The following is a 20368-nucleotide window of genomic DNA, read 5'->3' on the forward strand; positions in this document are numbered from 1 at the left end:
AACCACTGTCAGTTATTCATCCTTAAGGGGTCTGCAATATTATTCCCTTGCAATCTCCTTTGTATGGCTCATATCATTTCAGGCTAATATTCATGTGCAGTAATATTGGAAAGTGACATTCATAGTATATTAGCTAAGATGAATACTAATACGGAGTGATGGAGAGGAGCTAATGTGACAGGACTGTCATACTGTGTTAACGCTGGAATGCCGCTCCTGCCATTTCCAGATCACTTTATAGTGTCTGAGTGTCAAGGAGCTGAGCATATTTCTCAGTGCCTTACACCTGAGATGAATGTGGGTGAGGTAGGGAGGACAGTTCCACTTCAGTGGTTCCTATTGAGATCAGAGCAGTAGAAGAAGATGCTTTTCCTCCAGTTCTACATTCCTTTGGCCATATATCCCCGTTGCCACCCTGTTGTATCCCAGCGTATCTGTATCCACATATCACAGCACTAGCAGCATTTAGAAGAGTCATGCAGCACCCACCTTTAGGAATTTTCTTTTCCAAACTGGGATATGTATCCAAGATACTCCTGAAAGTAGATGGGTCCAGAATTTGACCTCAGATGATGGTGTAAAAGAAGAGTGTTTTTCTTCTCCAAGTCTGTACATTATAAACACTGCCTTTATCCCTGCCTTTATCCCCACCTCACACATTTTATCCCTATGGCTAGCACATCTGCTCTATCCAAGAATAAAGAATAACTTCGGCTCTATCCAAGAATAAAGAATAACTTCGGCTCTATCCAAGAATAAAGAATAACTTCGGCTCTATCCAAGAATAAAGTAATCAATAATTAAAATGGGCTTGTGTGATCCAATGCATTATTATTACTTTTGTTTGTTTCATACATAGGCCCCAGCTAAATTGGAGCCCTGTGCATTGGGTACTTTAGGCCTAAATTTTCAAATGTGACTAGTGATTTCAGTGTCCAACTTTGGGACAGTTTGAAGGGACCTGATTTCCTCACAGTGCTGAGTGTCTGCTCCCTGTAAGTTGTTTCAAGCTGGCCACCCTGACATGGAGAGACCTGAAATCACTGGTTACTGGTGAAAAAGGGTCATCATTGTTCAGCTCAAAGACCTTAATTTCTAGCAGTTAACCTTATGATTCCACACAAATGACTCTTGATCTTTCCTCCTCAGATCTCTTCCATGTCAGCTAAACACACAGCCCCCAGCAGATATTTCTGCGGCCACAGTAGCCTCCAAAGGATAGGTGGAATTTGGGAGGGGGCAACGCAGTGGCGTCTCCCTGCTGCTCCCAGCTGTGGCTCCTGAATGGCTGTTAGCGAGATGCACCACCTGTGTTTTTTGCTGGTGCTGTCATCAGGGATTGGCACACTTCCCCATGTAGCCCCTTCAGGAGCTCTGGGCAGTACCTCTGGAGACACATGGGACCATTATGTGCAGCACTGCAGGCAGCTCTCCTTAGAGATGACTATGGCACTTAGTTGCTGGGGTCTCCTCTGGGCAGTTCCACTGCTCCTGCCCAGGCTGAGGAAGGGAAGTCTGGGGGTATGTCTACACTGCAGAGTTTTGTTGGAAAAACGGCCGTTTTTCTGACAAAACCTGAGTTACGTGCACACTGCAAAAGAACTTTTTCAGAAAAAGGCATGTGTGGACAGGGAAAATGGAGTTCTTTCGAAAGAAGAGGAAAGAAGAAAAAGCACAGGTGCCCTGATGGCCACTCCATCCAAAGGAATCACAGCTTAAATGAGAGAGAGTATCCAATCAGTCTGGACACTATCTTTTGAAAAAGCAGATCACTTTTTCGATGAGTTTTTGTGCGTGGATGCTTTCTTTCGGAAGAAGTTTTTTCGGAAGATCTCTTCCAAAAAAAGGTTCTTCCAAAAGAAGGCTGAAGTCTAGACATAGCCTGGGACTCCACAGGTAAACAATAAGATCTGAACCCACATTCCCTGCTGGGATCTCCCAGAAGGAGCATGGGAAGCAGAGGCAGAGACAGGTGTGGCAGAGTTCCAAAAAATGCTGTGAGCACCTCTACCAGAAAAAGGACAAGCAAGATTCAATGGCTGAGAGCTGATGTAAGACTCATTCAAACTAGAAATAAGAAGCCATTAAAAATTTTTTAAGGGCATTAATTGGTGGAACAACGGAGCTTGGGGCATGGTGGATTTTTCACCACAGGTGTCTTGGGGTATGTCCACACTACAGCGCTAATCCGAACTAATTTAGTTCGAATAAGTTAATTCGAACTAAGCTAATTCGAACTAATGGATCCAGACTAAAAAACTAGTTCGAATTAGCATTTTGCTAATTCGAACTAGCATGTCCACATTAAGTGGACCCTGAACAGAGGTTAAGGATGGCCGGAAGCAGTGCCGCCAGGGCATCAGATGAGGACTTAGAGCGTGGAGCTGCTGCCTCAGACTAGCCGAGGGCTGTGCTTAAAGGGACCTGACCCCCACCCTGGACAGACAGTTCTCAGGGGTGCCCCGCTTGCAAAGCAGTCCTGGCTTGGAGTGCCCTGAGTGCCCACACTGGACACATCACAGCACTCGGCCATCAGACCGGCTGCACTTGCCGCAGGCTGCCATCTGGAGAGAGGGGGCAATTGGGGGGCTGCAGGAGAGCTTCCACCCCCAGAAGCCCGCAGAGTCAGCCCAGTCCTCCCCATCGGGGGAGAGGGTGAGAGAGGGGAGGGCAACTAAAATTATCAGAGGTTTGGAACAGGTCCCATATGAAGAGAGGCTAAAGAGACTGGGACTTTTCAGTTTAGAAAAGAGAAGACTGAGGGGGGATAGGATAGAGGTCTATAAAAGCATGAGTGGGGTGGAGAGGGTGCATCAAGAAAAGTTCTTCATTAGTTCCCATAATAGAAGGACTAGAGGACACCAAATGAAAGGAATGGGTAGTAGGCTTCAAACTAGTAACAGAAAGTTGTTCCTCACAAAGTCAACCTGTGGAACTCCTTGCTGCAGGAGGCTGTGAAGGCTAGAACTAGAACAGAGTTTAAAGAGAAGTGAGATAAAGTGATGGAGGTTGGGTCCATGGAGTGGTATTAGCCAGGGGGTAGGAGTGGTATCCCTGCCCAAAGTTTGTGGAAAGCTGGAGAGAGATGGCACGAGACAAATGGCTTGGTCACTGTCTTTGGTCCATCTCCTCCAGGGTCCCTAGGGTTGGCCGCTGTCGGCAGACAGGCTACTGGGCTAGATGGACCTTTGGTCTGACCCAGTATGGCCATTGTAAGCTCAGGGCTCAGGGTCGGGGGTCTCAGTGGACCACCTTGATTTTCATGTACACCTGCTCCTGGGTGGCCAGGCTGGCAGCTCTCCTGCCCTAGATGGCCGCTTTCCTGTGCCTAGTGCGGAGGTCGTGGACGAGGTCCACGATGTCCACACTAGACCAGGAGGGTGCCCGCCTCTTGCGGTCCTGGGCAAGCTCCCGGGAGCCGCCAGCCTGGTCCCGGGAAGAGGGCGAGGGCTAGGTGGCTGGCTCGAGCCGTGCCAGGTGCAGGGTCTGCTAGCTGGGTGCTGGCAGGCTTGCACCTGGCACGGGCATCATAGCCAGCCCGTGCCCCTTTAAAGGCTCCGGGGCCTGGAGGGGGGCAATAGAGTTTCCCTGGTGGTGCCCAGAGTGGCCACCAGGGAAAACTGGGGAGGGCTAGCCTCCCACTAGTTCGAATTAAGGGGCTACACACCCCTTAATTCGAACTAGTAAGTTCGAACTAGGCTTAGTCCTCGTTAAATGAGGTTTACCTAGTTCGAACTAAGTGCTCCGCTAGTTCGAATTAAGTTCGAACTAGCGGAGCACTAGTGTAGCGCCTATGAAAGTTAATTCGAACTAACGTCTGTTAGTTCGAATTAACTTTGTAGTGTAGACATACCCTTGATGAGCGAGTGTCTCTTTCTAAAAGATCTGTCATAGCTCAAACAAGTTAATGGGTTGGATGCAGGAAATATTAGCTGAAAATCTTTGGTCTGTGTTATGCAATAGGTCAAGACTATGGGTACGTCTAGACTACCGCGTTTTGTCGACGGAATTTTTGTCGACAGATACTGTCGACAAAACTTCCGTCAACAAAGAGCGTCCAGACACATTGAGTTCTGTCGACAAAGCAAGCTGCTTTGTCGACAGAGCTCCGTAGTCTGGACGCAATGTTACAGGCAATAACACCTTCTGTCGACAGAGTTCTGTCCACAGAAGGTGTTATGCCTCGTAAAATGAGGTTTATGAGCGTCGACAAAACTGCTGAGTTCTGTCGACGTTATGTCGACAGAACTCAGCGGTAGTGTAGACGCTGGTATAGTTTTGTCGACAAAAGTCCACTTTTGTCGACAAAACTAGGTAGTCTAGACACACCCTACGTGATCACAGTGGTCACTTCTGATCTTAATATCACTGTCTCTGTGATATCTGACAACAGCAACAGAAGCATAACTGCAAGTACTGACAATTTAAGTGACTTCTGTGGTCCTAACAGAGATAATGGCCTGTGACAATTGCAGCAATTCAGAGTTGTGTGAGAAGAAATACTCACCTGCCTTGGATGTCAGCATGAATTCACAGCACCGCTATTTACCATATCTAAGAGTGCTGCACCAGCAGCATACATTCTGTTATAACCAAGCAGGTCTGTCAGATCAGGAATAGTGTTCTTATGGCTGCATGAGTTGCTGGGAATACCATATCTCACTACATCCAGGAACAAAAAGGATCAAGTCTCAGATCCCTAGCAGACATTGGCTCAGTTCATGGGCAATCTGTCATGGACATTTTATCCATCATCAGCTTCACAAAACCTATGCATGTGGGCTAGAAAGTATGAACACGGTTAGTAAGATAATGCCATGGCATCCATTTAACAAAAATGACATATTACAACTGGAAAATGTATTTCCTCTGGGTATTGGAAGTCTCCCAGGAAGAAAGGACCCCACGCCAATAATAATATTGTTTTTCATGTGTGCACTGCAAGTGTGCCAGTTAAAACCGTGGCTTCCTTTTGTTTGGGCTGCTTTTTTCTTTGGGATCCCTCAAAGTGAGTAAGATTTCCCCTCGGACAACTATCACTGATGAGTACATAGATGAGAAATTAGGCCAATCCTGGCAAGGAACACTCTCTGGCAGTGGCTGCATATGAGGTCTCCAGTACAGGCCTGAGCACGCTCCTTACATTGGGCTCTCTGATCTTCTTCATGGAGATGTCGCTTGATCTCAAAGTGTTAGGCACCATTTTCTTGATGGTGAACTTCCAGGTTTAGGATTTAGCTGCTTTAGGAATGCACTGTACAAGTGTGGGATCTGACCTGGGTCATCCCTGCTATTTGGAATGCTACATCTTGCTACAGAACATCTAACTATGAGCAAGCTATACTGCATTGTGCTCTTCTCATCCACCCCTTGCTCTTTATGAGGATTTAGGGTATCATTTTTTAATATAATATACCCATGTTGAGTGAATGACTATAACTTTTGTTCCTTTGCACCAAAAAGACAATCCAACTCTGGAATTATTTAATGATTTGTGCTGTGCAATGTAAGTGTTTACCAAAGGAAATACCTATTCCCTGGTCTTGCTGTCATTCCTCTAAGGGTATCAAAGTTTCTATATTTAGTGTGTCTTTTACTGTCTGTTACCAAGAGGAGTTGCGCTTTTCCATTACCATGACTGGGGCAGTGGTTCATTTACTTTCCCCTGACATACTATTTATTTTAATCAAGGTTTTCCAGCTGGACCGAGGAGGCTTTTATGAGGCTGGTATCTATTTGTGCCCAGGTTCCTAAAAAAAATGATACACAGAGGCTGTCACCTGTAATGCTCCATTTGTTGGTGTTGTCATGCCATGTGGAGCCAATCACCCTTGCTTTGGTCTTATTTCCAAACACTTTGCAATGGCATCCAAGGTCATATTTAGGCTACGTCTAGACTACATCCCTTTTTAGGTAAAGGGATGTAAATTAGGCACCTCAATATTGCAAATGAAGCTGGGATTTTAATTTCCCATGCTTCATTTGCATAATGGCGGCCGCCGCTTTTTTCCGAAGCGGGGCTTTTTTGAAAAAAACCTGGAAGTTTAGATGGGGCATTTTCGACAGAAATGCCCCATTTCAAAAGATCCTGCACTCCTCATTTTTTGGAGTTATTTTGGGAACGAGTATTTCAAAATAAGTTATTTCAAAATAATTTCCTAGTGTACACATGCACTAAAGTGCCACAGGACTTCTTGTTTCCTCATTTTTTGAGGAGTACGGGATCTTTCAAAATGGGGCATTTCTGTCAAAAATACGCCGTCTAAACTGCCAATTTTTTTTCTAAAAAGCCCTGTTTCGAAAAAAAGTAGCAGCTGACATTATGCAAATGAAGCATGGGAAATTCAAATCTCGGCTTCATTTTCAATATCGATGTGCCTAATTTACATCCCTTTACCGAAAAAGGGATGTAGTCTAGACACGGCCTTAGTGACTATTCACCGGCATCAGGAAAAATCTGTGTTTCTAGAAACTTAAATTTAACAACTCAGATTTAATAATCTCAGAGGGGTAGCCGTGTTAGGCTGTAACTTTAAAAATGAGTAGTCCTTAGAGTAAGCACCTTAGAGACTAGCAAAAATATATTGTATCATGAGCTTTCATGGGAATATATATATATATATATATATATATATATATATATAATTCTCTCTCTTTGTTGGCACAGGGATGTAAATTTGACACATTGAAAGTGCAAATGAAGAGGGGATTTAAATATCCCGCACTTCATTTGCATAATGGCAGCCACTGCTTTTTTTCAAAACGGGGCTTTTCGAAAAAACCCAGCAGTTTAGACGGAGCATTTTTGACAGAAATGCTCCATTTTGAAATATCCTGTACTCCTCATTTTTTGAGGAGTGCCACAGGACTTCTTGTTGTTTTCAAATTTGATAGGATTTTTAATGTTTAGACTGTAGCTTCTTTCCCTCCTATGCTATTCCTCATTTTTCAGGCTATAGCCCCAGCTCTACCCATGATTTACTCTGTACCTTTAAGCAAGTTTTTAAGAAGAGTGCAAGCTGGAGTGGCCTTTGAAAGCACTCGGAGAAAAATTAAGAGAGTAATCTTTGTATGAGGAGAAATGTTTCTCTCTCTTTCTCCCCCATCCTTGACATCATTATTACCATTTGTATTATTCTCTCCAGACCTGTGAAGTGGTGGAAGTTGGCAAGGTCCCGAGAGAACAAAGTGGTGAAGTTCATTTCCTTTCAGAGCCAAGTGGGTTTCCATGTCTAGACAGCGAATAAAATGTTTGGCGAGGGACCAGAAGAGAGTTAATAGATTTACAAACTATCAGTGTTTTCTCTGTATTGATTTTCCCAGGGTATTTCTGAACAAACAGAAGGCCGTTACAATGCACAGTCTGAGTCTCTGATGAATAGCTGGCTCAAAGGGAAGCCAGTAACAGAGACACTGCTGGAGTGGGTAAATGTATCTGAACCATTCTCCTCCAGGATGTAATACACCTGATTGAGAGCACTAGGAAGGAAACAGCCTCTAAAGACTCAAAGAACATTGAACAGGAGGAAATGCTACTGGGTTGTTAGGAAGGCATCAGATATTACTATTGCTTGGGTGTGATCCTACACCAATTGATGAGAAAGGTAATTTTGTGAAAGCCCAGATGGCAAGATGGCTAGGGAAGTGTTTATATTACTTTTTGTTTGTGTGTTTGCTTTGGTACCCAGCTACACAGTCTACATTTTGCCCCTGCTCTCTCTCCACACGCTCAGACTGAGATGCTGCTAGAGGAAAGCAAGATGCAGTAGAGGAAATTAGTCTTTAACTCAGTGTTGCATGTGCATAGACTACAGGTTGGAGATCTCTTATCCAGCACCCTTGGGAACTGACCAGTCCCAAACCAGTGAATTTGCTGGACCAGAAAAGCCCAGCCTTGATCCCGCTGTCGTGGGCAACCGAGAGCACAGGTTCCTGCCCCACAGCATCCCATAGGCTCTGGTCCCACTTCTGCAAGCTGCCCAAGGCTCTTGCCCTGGCCCTGCTCTACCATGGGCTGTCCCCAGACCAATCATGCACTGCCACAAGCAGCCCCGACCTACTCCCGGTGCTGCAGGCTGTTGACAGCTGCTGGGGGCTGCTGTTGTTCCAGGCCCACTGCTGCAGGCTGCTGCCAGTCCCAGCTCCTGCCCTCACCAGTTGCTTAAGCCTGACCTCTACTGGATTGCCTTCCTGCCTCTAGACTGCCAGGGTTCTCTGATCCTGGAATATCTGTAGTCTTGCTGGACAGCAGATTTTGCCAGACTAGAGAATTCTGGTTTTAGGAGGTACAACCTGTAGTACATCCTACTCTGGTGCTTTACTACTGAACCCATACCCAAATAATGTTAAAGTACATGCTGGCAAGAAACATATTTTGTCTTTGCTTCACAAAATGAATGGAGAGGATCTAGTTAGTCCTACACATCCAGAAAGTCACTCTTGTCACTCATCTACCAAAACAATCATCGCTTACATTTTGAGGGTGGGTTGGAGCATACATTAACAATTCTCAGGTACTGCAAAGAGGAAGTGCATATTGGGTGGATTATACTAGTATGCTAAGAATTTCTATTATACCAGTGATTCCATGGTGTAATGGTTAGTGGTGTAAACTCTGATGCTATTTTGAAATAACATAGCCTGGGTCTATATACAAGCAGTTATTTCGACAATGTCAAAATAATGTTGAGCTGGAGGACTGCTTACTCTGAATCCTGTAACCCTCATTGTACAAGGAGTAAGGGAAGTCGGGGGAAGAGTGCTGTCTCGATAACTGCTATGTAGACAGCACCAAAAGTCGAAATAAGCTTATTTCGACTTAAGCTACACAATTAGTGTAGCTCAAGTTGTACAGCTTATTTCAAGGTTAGCCCTGCTGTATAGACATGCCCTATATGTATAATAGGGATGATATTACTTCCCTGAATGATGGACTACTGGGAGGACAAATACTTTGAATATTGTGAGGTATTATGATCCTGGGAGGCAAATGAGCACCATCCATAGACTTGCCTGTATGAAAGTTTAGTTGAATGTTTCACAAAGATGGTGAATTGCAGGATATCTAAAGCAATCTGTGTTCTAGCCCTTATTCCACCATCAAGGGCGTTTCGGTGTAGATATGGATGTGATGGGTTGTAGAAATGTAGGGAGGCGTGATAATAGTGGGAAGAGATTGAGAGAGAGAGGCAGGCATGGCTGTTAAAGCTGCTAGGAGGAGAAGAGCCAAGTCAGAGAAACTGCCAGCTTTCTTCTGTGGATTATGCTTCAAGGACATGGGAATATAGTGAAGTGAAGGAAGAGGTCTATTTTCTAAGAGTACCTTGTTAAAATATGGGCAAGAGCTGGCACTTATGTTCTTTTGAGGGAAAATAAGGAAAAAGGCTGAGAAAAGGTGTATAAATATATGACGGGGGAGTGACGAGAGAAAAGAGGACTAACATTGATGCCCAAATTGTAGAGCTTAAGTATTTTCCACTCACCAGGAAGGCCTTGTGGAAACATGGTTTGACTATAACTAACCGCTAAAAAAATAGACATACTGGACACCCATGTAACTCAGGCTGAAGGAGAATAGTTGACTGTTGCCTCCCATTGTTCTATGGGGAAAATAACATAATTTGCTGAATAAAAAAAATAAACAGAAGTACCACATACAAAAACAGTTTTATTAATTATTATTATTATTATATTTTTCTGTTTAATGCAATGCTTCAACTAGGTATACAACTCAGCAGAGGTACATACACATATATTGCATGTAAATTCATTGTGTCTTCAAAATATTTCAAACCCTTATCATTTCAGTCCTTTGTTAACTGTTACGGTGGAGCCTCTCCATCCTAGCTGGCTATGGCTCTCCTCTTCCTGCATAACATATTCTAATGTCACTGTATAGCAGTCTTTGTTTCCTCTGAACTGCAGTATTATGCACAAATTCCCAGAAATGCCTGTTTGCTACGATCTTCTTTCACTGTGTGAATGCTGTATATAATATGTAAATATCTATACAGTATATATAAATATATATATCTATAAGGTATATATAATAACGTTGGTTAGCTTTACCTAGCCAACCATAAAACTTGTGCTTATCTTATTTATATGAGATCAAATGTATGGCATCAAAAATGCGACCAAATTCCAGCAGCCTTGGTTTGCATGATTCTTATTTCTCAATCTTGCCATATGATTTTGGACACCATTTACATGTAATGCACTTTTTCAGACAGTAGATTTCTTTTAAGACAAGAATACTGAATTTTGAAAATTAACCGTCGGTTTTTCATATCCTTGAGTTAAAAAATAATAAAAAAATTAGATTTCCAGAAGAGACTAGGCCTCTCCTTGTACATATGGTTTGAAGAGTAACTGAACATTCATTGTAGATATATTTACATTGCAACCTTATCTTGATAATATTACACATATTATATTAGTTCTGTACATAGCCAAGATATGCTGTTGGTCATGTTAAAACACACTACCTAAAGGTATTTACAGTATGAATATTAGACTCGAGCTCACCAATGACCTCCACAAAATGGCACCAGGAGTTAAGGGAAAAGTCATTATTGACCTTGGCACCTTCTCACCTATTATATTTTTATTAGTATCACTATAATGTGCTTCAGAAAAGGATGGCTATCTTTGGGGTAGAACTTGAAAGATGGGATCATCAGCGGAACCAAAACCTCTGAGCCTCCCCAGAGCAGATGAACAGTGGTGATGCCAGAATGCCTTCAATCTTCCTGTTCATTTGGAGCTTTGGGAACAGACATTTTGGGCTGGTGTCCCTGTCTACCGTGCTATCTTCAGTGCCAGAGGGTGAAACAAAGTATATTTAAACATATGGAAACATACCCTTTTCAATGAGGGGCAGCAGAAAAAGGACCATCCATTTTAATGACTATGACAGTGATTCTGTATATGATACCGCCAGATACCAACATTTCCCAGAAAGTCAGTGCAGTTTGTGATAGCTTAAAGAAAAAGCTTTGCATGTGTGCTCCTTCATTCATACAGTTCATGGGTGAAATTTGCCCATAGTATAAAAAAAAATGGCAGTCTCCAAACACCAGATAAAGGACTGGGCAGAACTAGGGAGGGGTGTGGCCCACTTTATTTTTCTTCAAGCAGCAGCAGATTGAAATGTAAGTGCACCAAATCCATCAGCTACCTTTCTTATTCAAGCACAGGAAACACTAAAATGATCCTTTGATCCTTATCTGCTTCCTTTTAACTATCCAATCTTCAGGTGCTTATAGGCACCAGCTCTGCCTACTTGTTTTTCCCTTTGATATTTTCATTCCCTCTGCTCCTTGTTTCCCGCCCCTTCTCTTTTTCTCCCCCCCCCCACCTTCTCCCCTATTTATTTTGGGTCTGCCCATCCTAAACTCATAACTTTGGTCACCTGAAGAAGTGGGTTGTGCCCACGAAAGCTCATGATACCATCTCCATGTTTTGTTAATCTATACAATGCTACCAGACCTTTTGTTGTTTTTTAAGTTTATCCTGTACAGACTAACTTGGTTACCCCCTGAAGCTACTTAAATGAATGTTTCTCAGAAGCTGGGAATGGGCGACGGGGGATGGATCACTTGATTCCCTGTTCTCTTCATTCCCGCTGGGGCATCTGGCATTGGTCACTGTTGGAAGACAGGATACTGGGCTAAATGGACCCTTGGTCTGACCCAGTGTGGCCATTCTTATGTTCTCATAACAAAAGTTACTGAAAGACATTGGCTGCGGTGTATAGTATTGATCCAATCCGGACCAGCTCTGGTTACATTCCAAGGTTTGGGATTCCCTGGTTAAAGAAGCAGTAGAATTCAGAGAGTACTTAGAATATTTTAACAATACGTTGGCAGCTCAGGATGGATCATGGGGCCCCCAATTGGTTATGTCATGATGCACAAACCACGACACCATGTTTTGTCATGTAATATTTCATCCTAACAACATGGAGTCTCCCATGTTACCTATGTTGTTTCTTGCTTGGAGCTAATAACACTTTTAAAAATGGGAAAGGGAGAGGACGTTCTCGCTTTTGTGGGGTTTTTAACCTAAAGTTAAAGCATTTAAAAGGGATCTTGATTTGAAGTTACTATCACCTGTAGTACATATAAAAACATGGATTTAAATTAGGCTGATTTTCACAGTACAAAATGGCATGAACCTAGCAGGGCAGAAGCATCAGTGTAGTAGCACTCACTGTTGTTATGTCTAGACTATGGTGTTTTTCCAGGATACCAAAGGTATCCCAGAGGAACTCTGCCGTGTCCAGTGAACACATCTACTCTTCTGACATTTTTTGCGGAAGAGCAGACTCGCTCTTTTGGGATCCCTGTCTTCCTCCTCCCATGAGGAAGATGGGCTTTTCCAAAAGAGGAGGCGTCTACGAAATTTGGCCTGTCTACACGGTTTAGACGGGCCAAATTTCGGAAAAGCCTCTTAGGAAAATATAATGGGAAAAAGGTACCAAATTGAAGAGCACAATTTGCATACCTTTTTCCGATAGAACCCTGTAGTGTAGACATAACCTCACATAACAGCAGGAGAACAGAAGTGAATCTGGGTCTTTTACTTTAGAAAAAAGTCTTTACTGATTTGGCAACTGCTTCTGATGCTACAAAAGAGGACCTTACATCAGGAAGTCAGATGGGTGAATAGGAATATGAATTATGTTATAAACGAGGTGTATGGGGTGTGGTCAAAACATTTCCCTGCAGTCATCATTTTGTGAAACCACATGATTAGGAAGAGAAGATACCTTAGGATGTGTCTACACAGCACCCTTACCTTGAAATAAGCTACAAAGTTTGTGCGACGCAAATTGCGTAGCTTTTCTCTGGGTAATTTTGAAATAAAGTGCTATTCCAACAAATCCTTTAACCCCTGTGGAACGAGGATCACCAGAATAGTGCACCCGTTATTTTGAAATGTATTTCAATATAGCAGGCGCATTTAAAGATGCAGAATTACTGTTTTGGGATACTTCTAGTATCCCAAAATAGCCCCGCTTTCTAGACGTAGCCTTAGAGTCCCCTTCCCAAAATAAATCAACATAGAACTAGTTAATGATCTCTATTTCATGTGTTCTACACCTCTCTGACAGCACAAAAACAGCTGGAAAATTAGCTTCTCTGTCCAGCTGGCACTTTAATCAGTGTAAAGGAATCTGGAGCAGCATTACAGCTAGCATGTCTGGGTGTTCACAGCCTACTTTCCTAGTGTTGGTATATGGGGTGAATTGGGGGCATGGTAAGTAAAAGAGATGATAGGGGCACAATGCAGCTGGTGTAATTTTAAACACAGTAGGGTTACCCTAAGTTGCTCCTTCAGACCAATGTCTGCTGGCCTGAGGATTAGGGAAATGCAAAAGTAAGTTATAAATACCACCCCCCCAACCCCAATCCATACTGTGCTGGGTCAAAATAACCAGTGCCCAGGATCTGATCCTATAGCTCCAGCTTTTACTGGTACAGTATTTGAGAGAAAAACCCCTTACATATATTCACTTGCTTTTGTTTTGCAGAGCCTGCTTTTTTCACAAGGCAACAACCAAACCCATTTCTATGTCCAAATAGACCCTGGTGATCCCTAATAAATCAAAGTAAAAATGCGAAGCAGATGGCTGACCAGCATGTTCCTTAGGTTTTTGCACACAGCTGAAAGCAGATTTCTCAATGTTACTTTGGCTGACAGTTGATATATCCCCCTGCTTCCTCCCCCACCCTCTTGATGGATGTTAAGGCTCAGAAAAGGCTCCTTATTGACATGCCTTTGGGCTGTTGTCCTCTCTTCGGACACAAGCTATAGACTGAGTAGTGACAATTACAAGTCTTCTTACACCAGGCTGAGAAGTGTAACTCAGTCAGAAAGAGGGATTCAAGCTCAGTGCCCAGTTATGTCTCACCTTCTTTCTGGAGCCTGACAATAAGGGTGGCAAGACATGCTCACTGTATTCTTCCATATTTCTTTCTTCTTAATGAATCACCTAGACGGTCTGCTAAGATTACATGTCTAGTGTAAAACTACCTAGCTCAGCATGGAATATGAAAATCCAGTGGGGCTTTTTCTGCCAACTGTGTGACAAAGCCAATGGTGCTGGTGTTACAAAGACAGCTGATGCTGTTGTTGATGATCCGTGGAGCAGAACAGAATGCAGCGTTTCCTTCCTTTCTGGGTTCAGCGACACCGACAACCGTGGTTTTTGTCAACCAATGAAGCTGACAGATTCAGATGACTTGTGAGGAGCCAAAATGGGTAGGTAGAAGGCACCATTTAAAAAAAAATCATATTTGCAGCTTGCAGAACTATAGTCCAAAGGAGAATGTGAAGAATCATGCGTAGATTTGGAAGCACAAGGAAAGGTATGGGGAGGAGGATTATAAAACCCATACCAATTTTTTAACAAGTGCATCTTTGAAAGAACAAAATACTGTATAGTAACGAGACACTGTTCTCTGAGGGTATGTCTACACTACCCTCCTAGTTCGAACTAGGAGGGTAATGTAGGCATACCGCACTTGGAAATGAAGTTCCACGAGGTGTACCGGTAGTTCGGAATAGGAATCCTAGTCCGAACTACCTAGTTCGAGCTCCGTGTAGCCGCGCTGCACGGGGTTCAAACCAGCGGGGTTTTAAAAATGGCGGCTCCCCGCTTATGCAAATGAAGCCCGGGAAATTCAAATCCAGGGCTTCATTTGCAAGTGCGGTATGCCTACATTACCCTCCTCGTTCGAACTAGGAGGATAGTGTAGACATACCCTATGGTATCTCGCTAATCCACCCCTCAAACTGACATTAAACCTTACAAATTGTGTGAGACTCTTTAAGTCTTCGTATCACAAGAAGGATATACACAGCATGATGAATAGGAATTTGTCCTGCAACTTAGATTAGATGTCAAGGAGGTTATCATCCCCATGCATCATGCTGAATACTGAAAACTTTATATTGCACATATACACTCCAAGCTTGTGTGTGTGTGTGTGTGTGTGTGTGTTTACAGACACATTATTTTATTTTTGGAACTGTAAAATTTTGATGAAGATGTGTGGATGGGAGACATTTTAAATCCATAAAACTAGGAAGCATACACAATGAGTAAAGTACAGTACACAAGGCAGTTAGTGCATCCTCTCAGCCTTTCAAATGTGTTGTTAATACAATTTGAAATAAAGCCTCTCTTTTCACAGGCCCAAAGGTAGTGATAGGCTTTAGGAAAAAGCACTAGAAAATTGTGCTTCCTTTCTTGGTGGGTGTGTGGCACAATGTCAATTTCTCTTCCTGTCACATTGTGTCTCATAACATTCTGAGAGGCAGCAGAATGTCATGTGATCTACCTGTGTACTTTTTAACCTGTGAATGTGTCTCATGGTGCTAAGTGTATTTATAATTCATGTCCTGGGTATGGCTTGAGAGTTAAGAATGGATTGTGGACATACATCAGAGGTCCAAGGTTACAAGTTGAACTTTTTGTGGTTTCTGGGAAGAATATACAATCCATCTTCCATCTTTGGGAATGTGTTATTCCTGGGAGATTGGGGCAGGCATGATCTCTTGGGGTATGTCTACACTACCACCCTAGTTCAAGCTAGGGTGGTAATGTAGGCAACCGGAGTTGCAAATGAAGCCCGGGATTTGAATTTCCCGGGCTTCATTTGCATCTCGCCGGGTGCCGCCATTTTTAAATGTCCGCTAGTGTGGACTCCATGCCACGTGGCTACACACGGCACGGAGTCCGCACTAGCAGACATTTAAAAATGGCGGCGCCCGGCGAGATGCAAATGAAGCCCGGGAAATTCAAATCCCGGACTTCATTTGCAACTCCGGTTGCCTACATTACCACCCTAGTTCGAACTAGGGTGGTAGTGTAGACATACCCTTGGATAGCTTTTCTTTCCTGAAGAATATAGAAAAGTGAACATATTCCACTTTCTTTGGGTATGTCTACACTACCCCCCTAGTTCGAACTAGGGGGGTAATGTATGCATACCGAACTTGCTAATGAAGCCCGGGATTTGAATTTCCCGGGCTTCATTAGCAAGTTCGGTATGCATACATTACCCCCCTAGTTCGAACTAGGGGGGTAGTGTAGACATACCCATGGATATTAGTCTCACCATTTAGATGAGACTAAACAGCACAGACTGCTGAAACATGGCCAGATAACTTCCTTTATGTCTTCAAGACACATCAGGTGAAAATAACTTTGACAGCTATTCAGGAATCAATTTTGCAGCCCTTACATTGAGCAACAATTATTTACATGAGTAATCACAGTAAAGTTGGACTGGTGGGAGTTAATGCTGTTCAATATAAGGATTGCCGATTCAGACCCGTCGTGAACAAGCATTTGCTGTGTTCACCTAATGCTTTGACGTGTTGAAGTCTATGGAAAGTTTTCCATGTACTTCAAAGAGATTTGGTTCAGGCCATTAATGAGTTAATTATTTTATTTGTCAATAATGGCTCCTAATGGCCACTGCAATTTAAGATAGCGATTGTGAAAACAATCCGGCATAGGTGCTTTTGCACCTTGTTTTGTATAGTGGTTAATTTTCCTTTTCTGCCAGGAACTTTGAACTGGTCTAGGTCAAAAAGATCCTAAAGTGATCCTAAAAGGTCCTAAAGATCCTAAATGATTTCTCAAGTGAATTAGTTCATAGTTCAGCTGAGCTTCTGAAAAGTTTAAATATTAAATTATCCAGGTTAATTTCCTTTCAATATGAAAAGCTGCTATTTTGAAGTTCACTGTGGAAGACTGATATATAATAGGATGATATTCTGAGATGATTTAGTGGTCTAGTTGTTGTGTGAGCATCATTCCAGATGACCGTGGATATTTTTGGCTTACAATGAAGGAACCTCATAGTAGTGTCACGGTGAAAGGTTAGTCTTAGGATAGTAAAATCCCGGGACATACCTTTATTAGAATCTGGACATGTCAAAGAAAGGGAGGATATTGACATATGCAATCTCATGGGGTACTTTAATCTGATGCACTCTGCCATACTCACACAGTATGCTAAGTTTTGCCATAATTTATATCAAATACTGCAAAAGTATCTCTTTTACAGGCAGGAGGACTCAAATGTAGATTATGACAATTTTTGGAACATTTTAAAATAATTATATTGCACTGCCTATGTCTGTTTAACCTCTGTTTTCCTCTCTGCCCCTTTACTACCATTATCCCTTGATTAGTAGTGATGATATTGCTCCATGCTAATACAAAAGGCAACATGGCCAGCACTGCATTTTTTTCTATAAAATATACATCATCCCCACCAATTCCAGGGACATGCCCAGAGTCACTTGCAGGTGGACACACTGATCTAGGCACAGTTATTCTCTTCTGTAGGACAAATATATCAATAGGAATCTTCTCTCTTTCGGACATTAAGATGGACTTTCTTATGTTCACCTTTCACCTCTGGTAGCTGCAAGCAAATCCTGAACTTAATATATGTGACCATCAGAAATGGCTATAACTCTCTCCTTACCTATTTACCACGTGCTCTTGCTGGGCTCAATTTACTTCCTTGATTTGGACCACATGGTTGTTAATTTGATGAAAATATGCAATTCACATCTTGCTTTGGTTTTCAATCCTAATCCTAGGCAGGGAGGGTGCAAAAAAGAAATGGCTGAAGAAAAATACAACTTCATGGGGGATATTACATAAAAGAGCTTAAGTGAGCTAAATCTTCAAAGACTTTGGCTTATAAGGGCCTCTACACAAGCTTTGTGATACAGCAAACTGGAAGGGACCTCTTCGTTCCCCGCCCTTTTCATTTTCATCTTCATTTTCATTGGCACCAAAGGACCAACCCCCTCGGTAAGAGAGAGGTGATATGCTTGGAACAATGGATAATGAATCATCGGATCCATGGTGAGATAAAGAACACTTTTGTCTCATATATTTTTGGTGATGGGAGAGAGGTATAGATAATATATTAGCTGTCACAGTTAGCCTATAGTTAGTCTCAACATGAGACCCTGATAAAAAAAAATCATTGTTAGCTTTTAACTTTGGAAATAATCTTTGCAAGATGAGTTTGGATTGTTCCATGTCTCTCTCTCTCCTCTACCTTTCCCCTCCCCAATTCTATTTTATTTCTTGTTAGAGTGCCCTTACAGCTTTTTCTTCAGACAGACAAACAAACAGACAGAATGACAGACAAGACACATAGACAAAGATTATTGTTATTCTATAAAAATGGACAAAAATCATAGATTCAGAAAGCCCTTCTGCATGATACTGTCAGAGAACCAGGAACTGTGCCTCCCGTCCACATTGCCTCCTGACCCCTCCTTCAATCACCACTTCCCCAAGACTCATGGATAGCAACAACAACAACAATAGTAAAGGTTTTAAGTGCAGTTCTCAAAGACTGAGCTGAAGGTCCAGGTCAGTGACTCCACTAGGTTCCTTAACTGCACGTTCCACACTAGAGCATAAAGTGCTGTGGCATTGTTTGTTTTTAAAACTCGAAACATCTCTCCTCTTTCCATGTTTTTTTCTTTTTACCTTGTGGCTCCTATGTTCTTGTAATGACACATAAGAAGGTGCTTAAAGGTTTTCTTAAAGGTAGCATTGCAGAGCGCATAGCAGGCAGGGTTGATGGTGCTGTTGATATAACAGAGCCAGTAACCAATAGTCCATACAGTGTTGGGGATGCAGGAGATGCAGAAGCTGTTGATGAGCACCATCACATTGTATGGTGTCCAAGTAATGATGAAGGCCAAGAGAATAGCCAAGATAGTCCTGGTCACTTTTTTTTCTCTTGAAGGAGGGGGTTTCTTTTTGGCCGGCTGCTTGGTCATCTTGACAATTTTACGTGCCACAGTGTTTTGCTTTTCATCCCCATTTTGGCCATTAGTACCTACAATCTCCACGGTGGTGTTGGTGGGAGCACAGCTGTCACCCTTTTGGGATTTAGTGATTATCCTGATGCACGTCAGCTTGGAATTCTCCCCTTTCACATGGGCGTGGGAGACAGAAGCCGTGGTGGCCTCTTTGGTAACTTCATCCTCCTTCACATTGGAAGCAACAACGCTGACCGAAGTGGAGTCATTAGAACTCTCCTTCTCTTCCCCTGGAACACAGTTCTCTGTCACAGCTTCTCCAGTGGCTTTACCATTCTGAATTTTGCTGTGCTCCAACCCATCCACGCTGGGTGGGATGTTGTTGTTGTTTGGTTTCACTATTTTACCTTGGACCAAACTGGGAGAAACTGGATCCTGGCTTTGTGCTGGTTCCTTTTTTCCTTTTTTTATCCTGCTCTTGCTGGCCCGAGATATCTGCCAGTAGAGGATGGTCATGATGATAACAGGCAGGTAGAAGGCTGCAATAGCAGTGCCAAAGGTGACAGCAGCATTGGAAAAAAATTGGATGTAGCACTCCCCATCAGGAACAGTTCTTCCCCCCACAATAAACTGCCAGAAAAGTATTGCAGGTGCCCACAAGATGAAGGACAGCACCCAAGCGGCTGCAATCATCATGCCCGCCATCTTAGTGGTCCTCTTTACAGGATACGACAGAGGCTTGGTGACACAAAAATATCTGTCAAAGCTGATGATGAGAAGGTTCATGACAGAGGCATTGCTGACCACATAATCAAGAGCCAGCCACAGGTCACACACTACAGGCCCCAAGGGCCAATAGCCAATCACTGTGTAAAGTGTGTACAGGTTCATGGAAAAGACACCAATAATCAAGTCAGCACAAGCCAAGCTGAACAGGAAGTAATTGTTGACAGTCTGTAGGTGCCTGTTGACTTTGATGGACACCATGACCAGAATGTTCCCAATGATAGTCACTAGACTGAGAGACCCTGCCACCAGGACTATGAACACCACCTCAACAGTTTTATAGGGACTCCCCAAGGCCAGAACATCTCCAATGGAGGAGTTTATATAAGTTGAGTTATTCATTTCTGTGACTCTAACAAGAAGCCTGACGACCAATTGTCACTTAAACCTGCAGAGGAAAGAAAACAAAAGAAATATCGTTATGAAATGGGTCTTTTGATTCTGGCAAATGTAGCCCAGAAAAAAGCGTAAGGGAAGAACTCCAAGATAGCATGTTGTGGTTTGGCAGAACCACATGGACATGGTTTATCGAAAACATTAGGCTGTTTGTAATTTCCTGTTGCGAACAATATAGACAGGTGGTTAAATTAAAGCTTGAACCAGGATGAAAAATTTACATCCAGAACTAGGCTTTGGACACAGTAATATGCATATTTGTTCAGATCCAAGTTTTTTTCTTGTGACTGATTATAAAAATAAGAACTATTCACAACATTTGGAACTGAATCTTGGTTCCAAGTCCCTCCCCATACCTTCAAAATTT

General features: G+C 42.8%; 1 protein-coding gene across 3 annotated transcripts in view; it reads right to left on the reverse strand.

Annotated features, from left to right (window-relative positions):
• Positions 1-16747: 16747 nt before the first annotated feature.
• CHRM2 (cholinergic receptor muscarinic 2) overlaps positions 16748-20368 on the reverse strand; it is a 135943-nt gene continuing 132322 nt past the window's right edge. For all 3 annotated transcript variants that reach the window (XM_075940154.1, XM_075940167.1, XM_075940159.1), the window contains one exon: positions 16748-19993. In XM_075940154.1, the coding sequence (XP_075796269.1) occupies positions 18538-19947 (1410 nt within the window). In that variant the 5' untranslated portion in view covers positions 19948-19993 and the 3' untranslated portion in view covers positions 16748-18537. The remainder of the gene's footprint in view (positions 19994-20368) is intronic.

Source organism: Pelodiscus sinensis, chromosome 1 (assembly GCF_049634645.1).
Source record: "Pelodiscus sinensis isolate JC-2024 chromosome 1, ASM4963464v1, whole genome shotgun sequence".
Classification (NCBI taxonomy): domain Eukaryota; kingdom Metazoa; phylum Chordata; order Testudines; family Trionychidae; genus Pelodiscus; species Pelodiscus sinensis.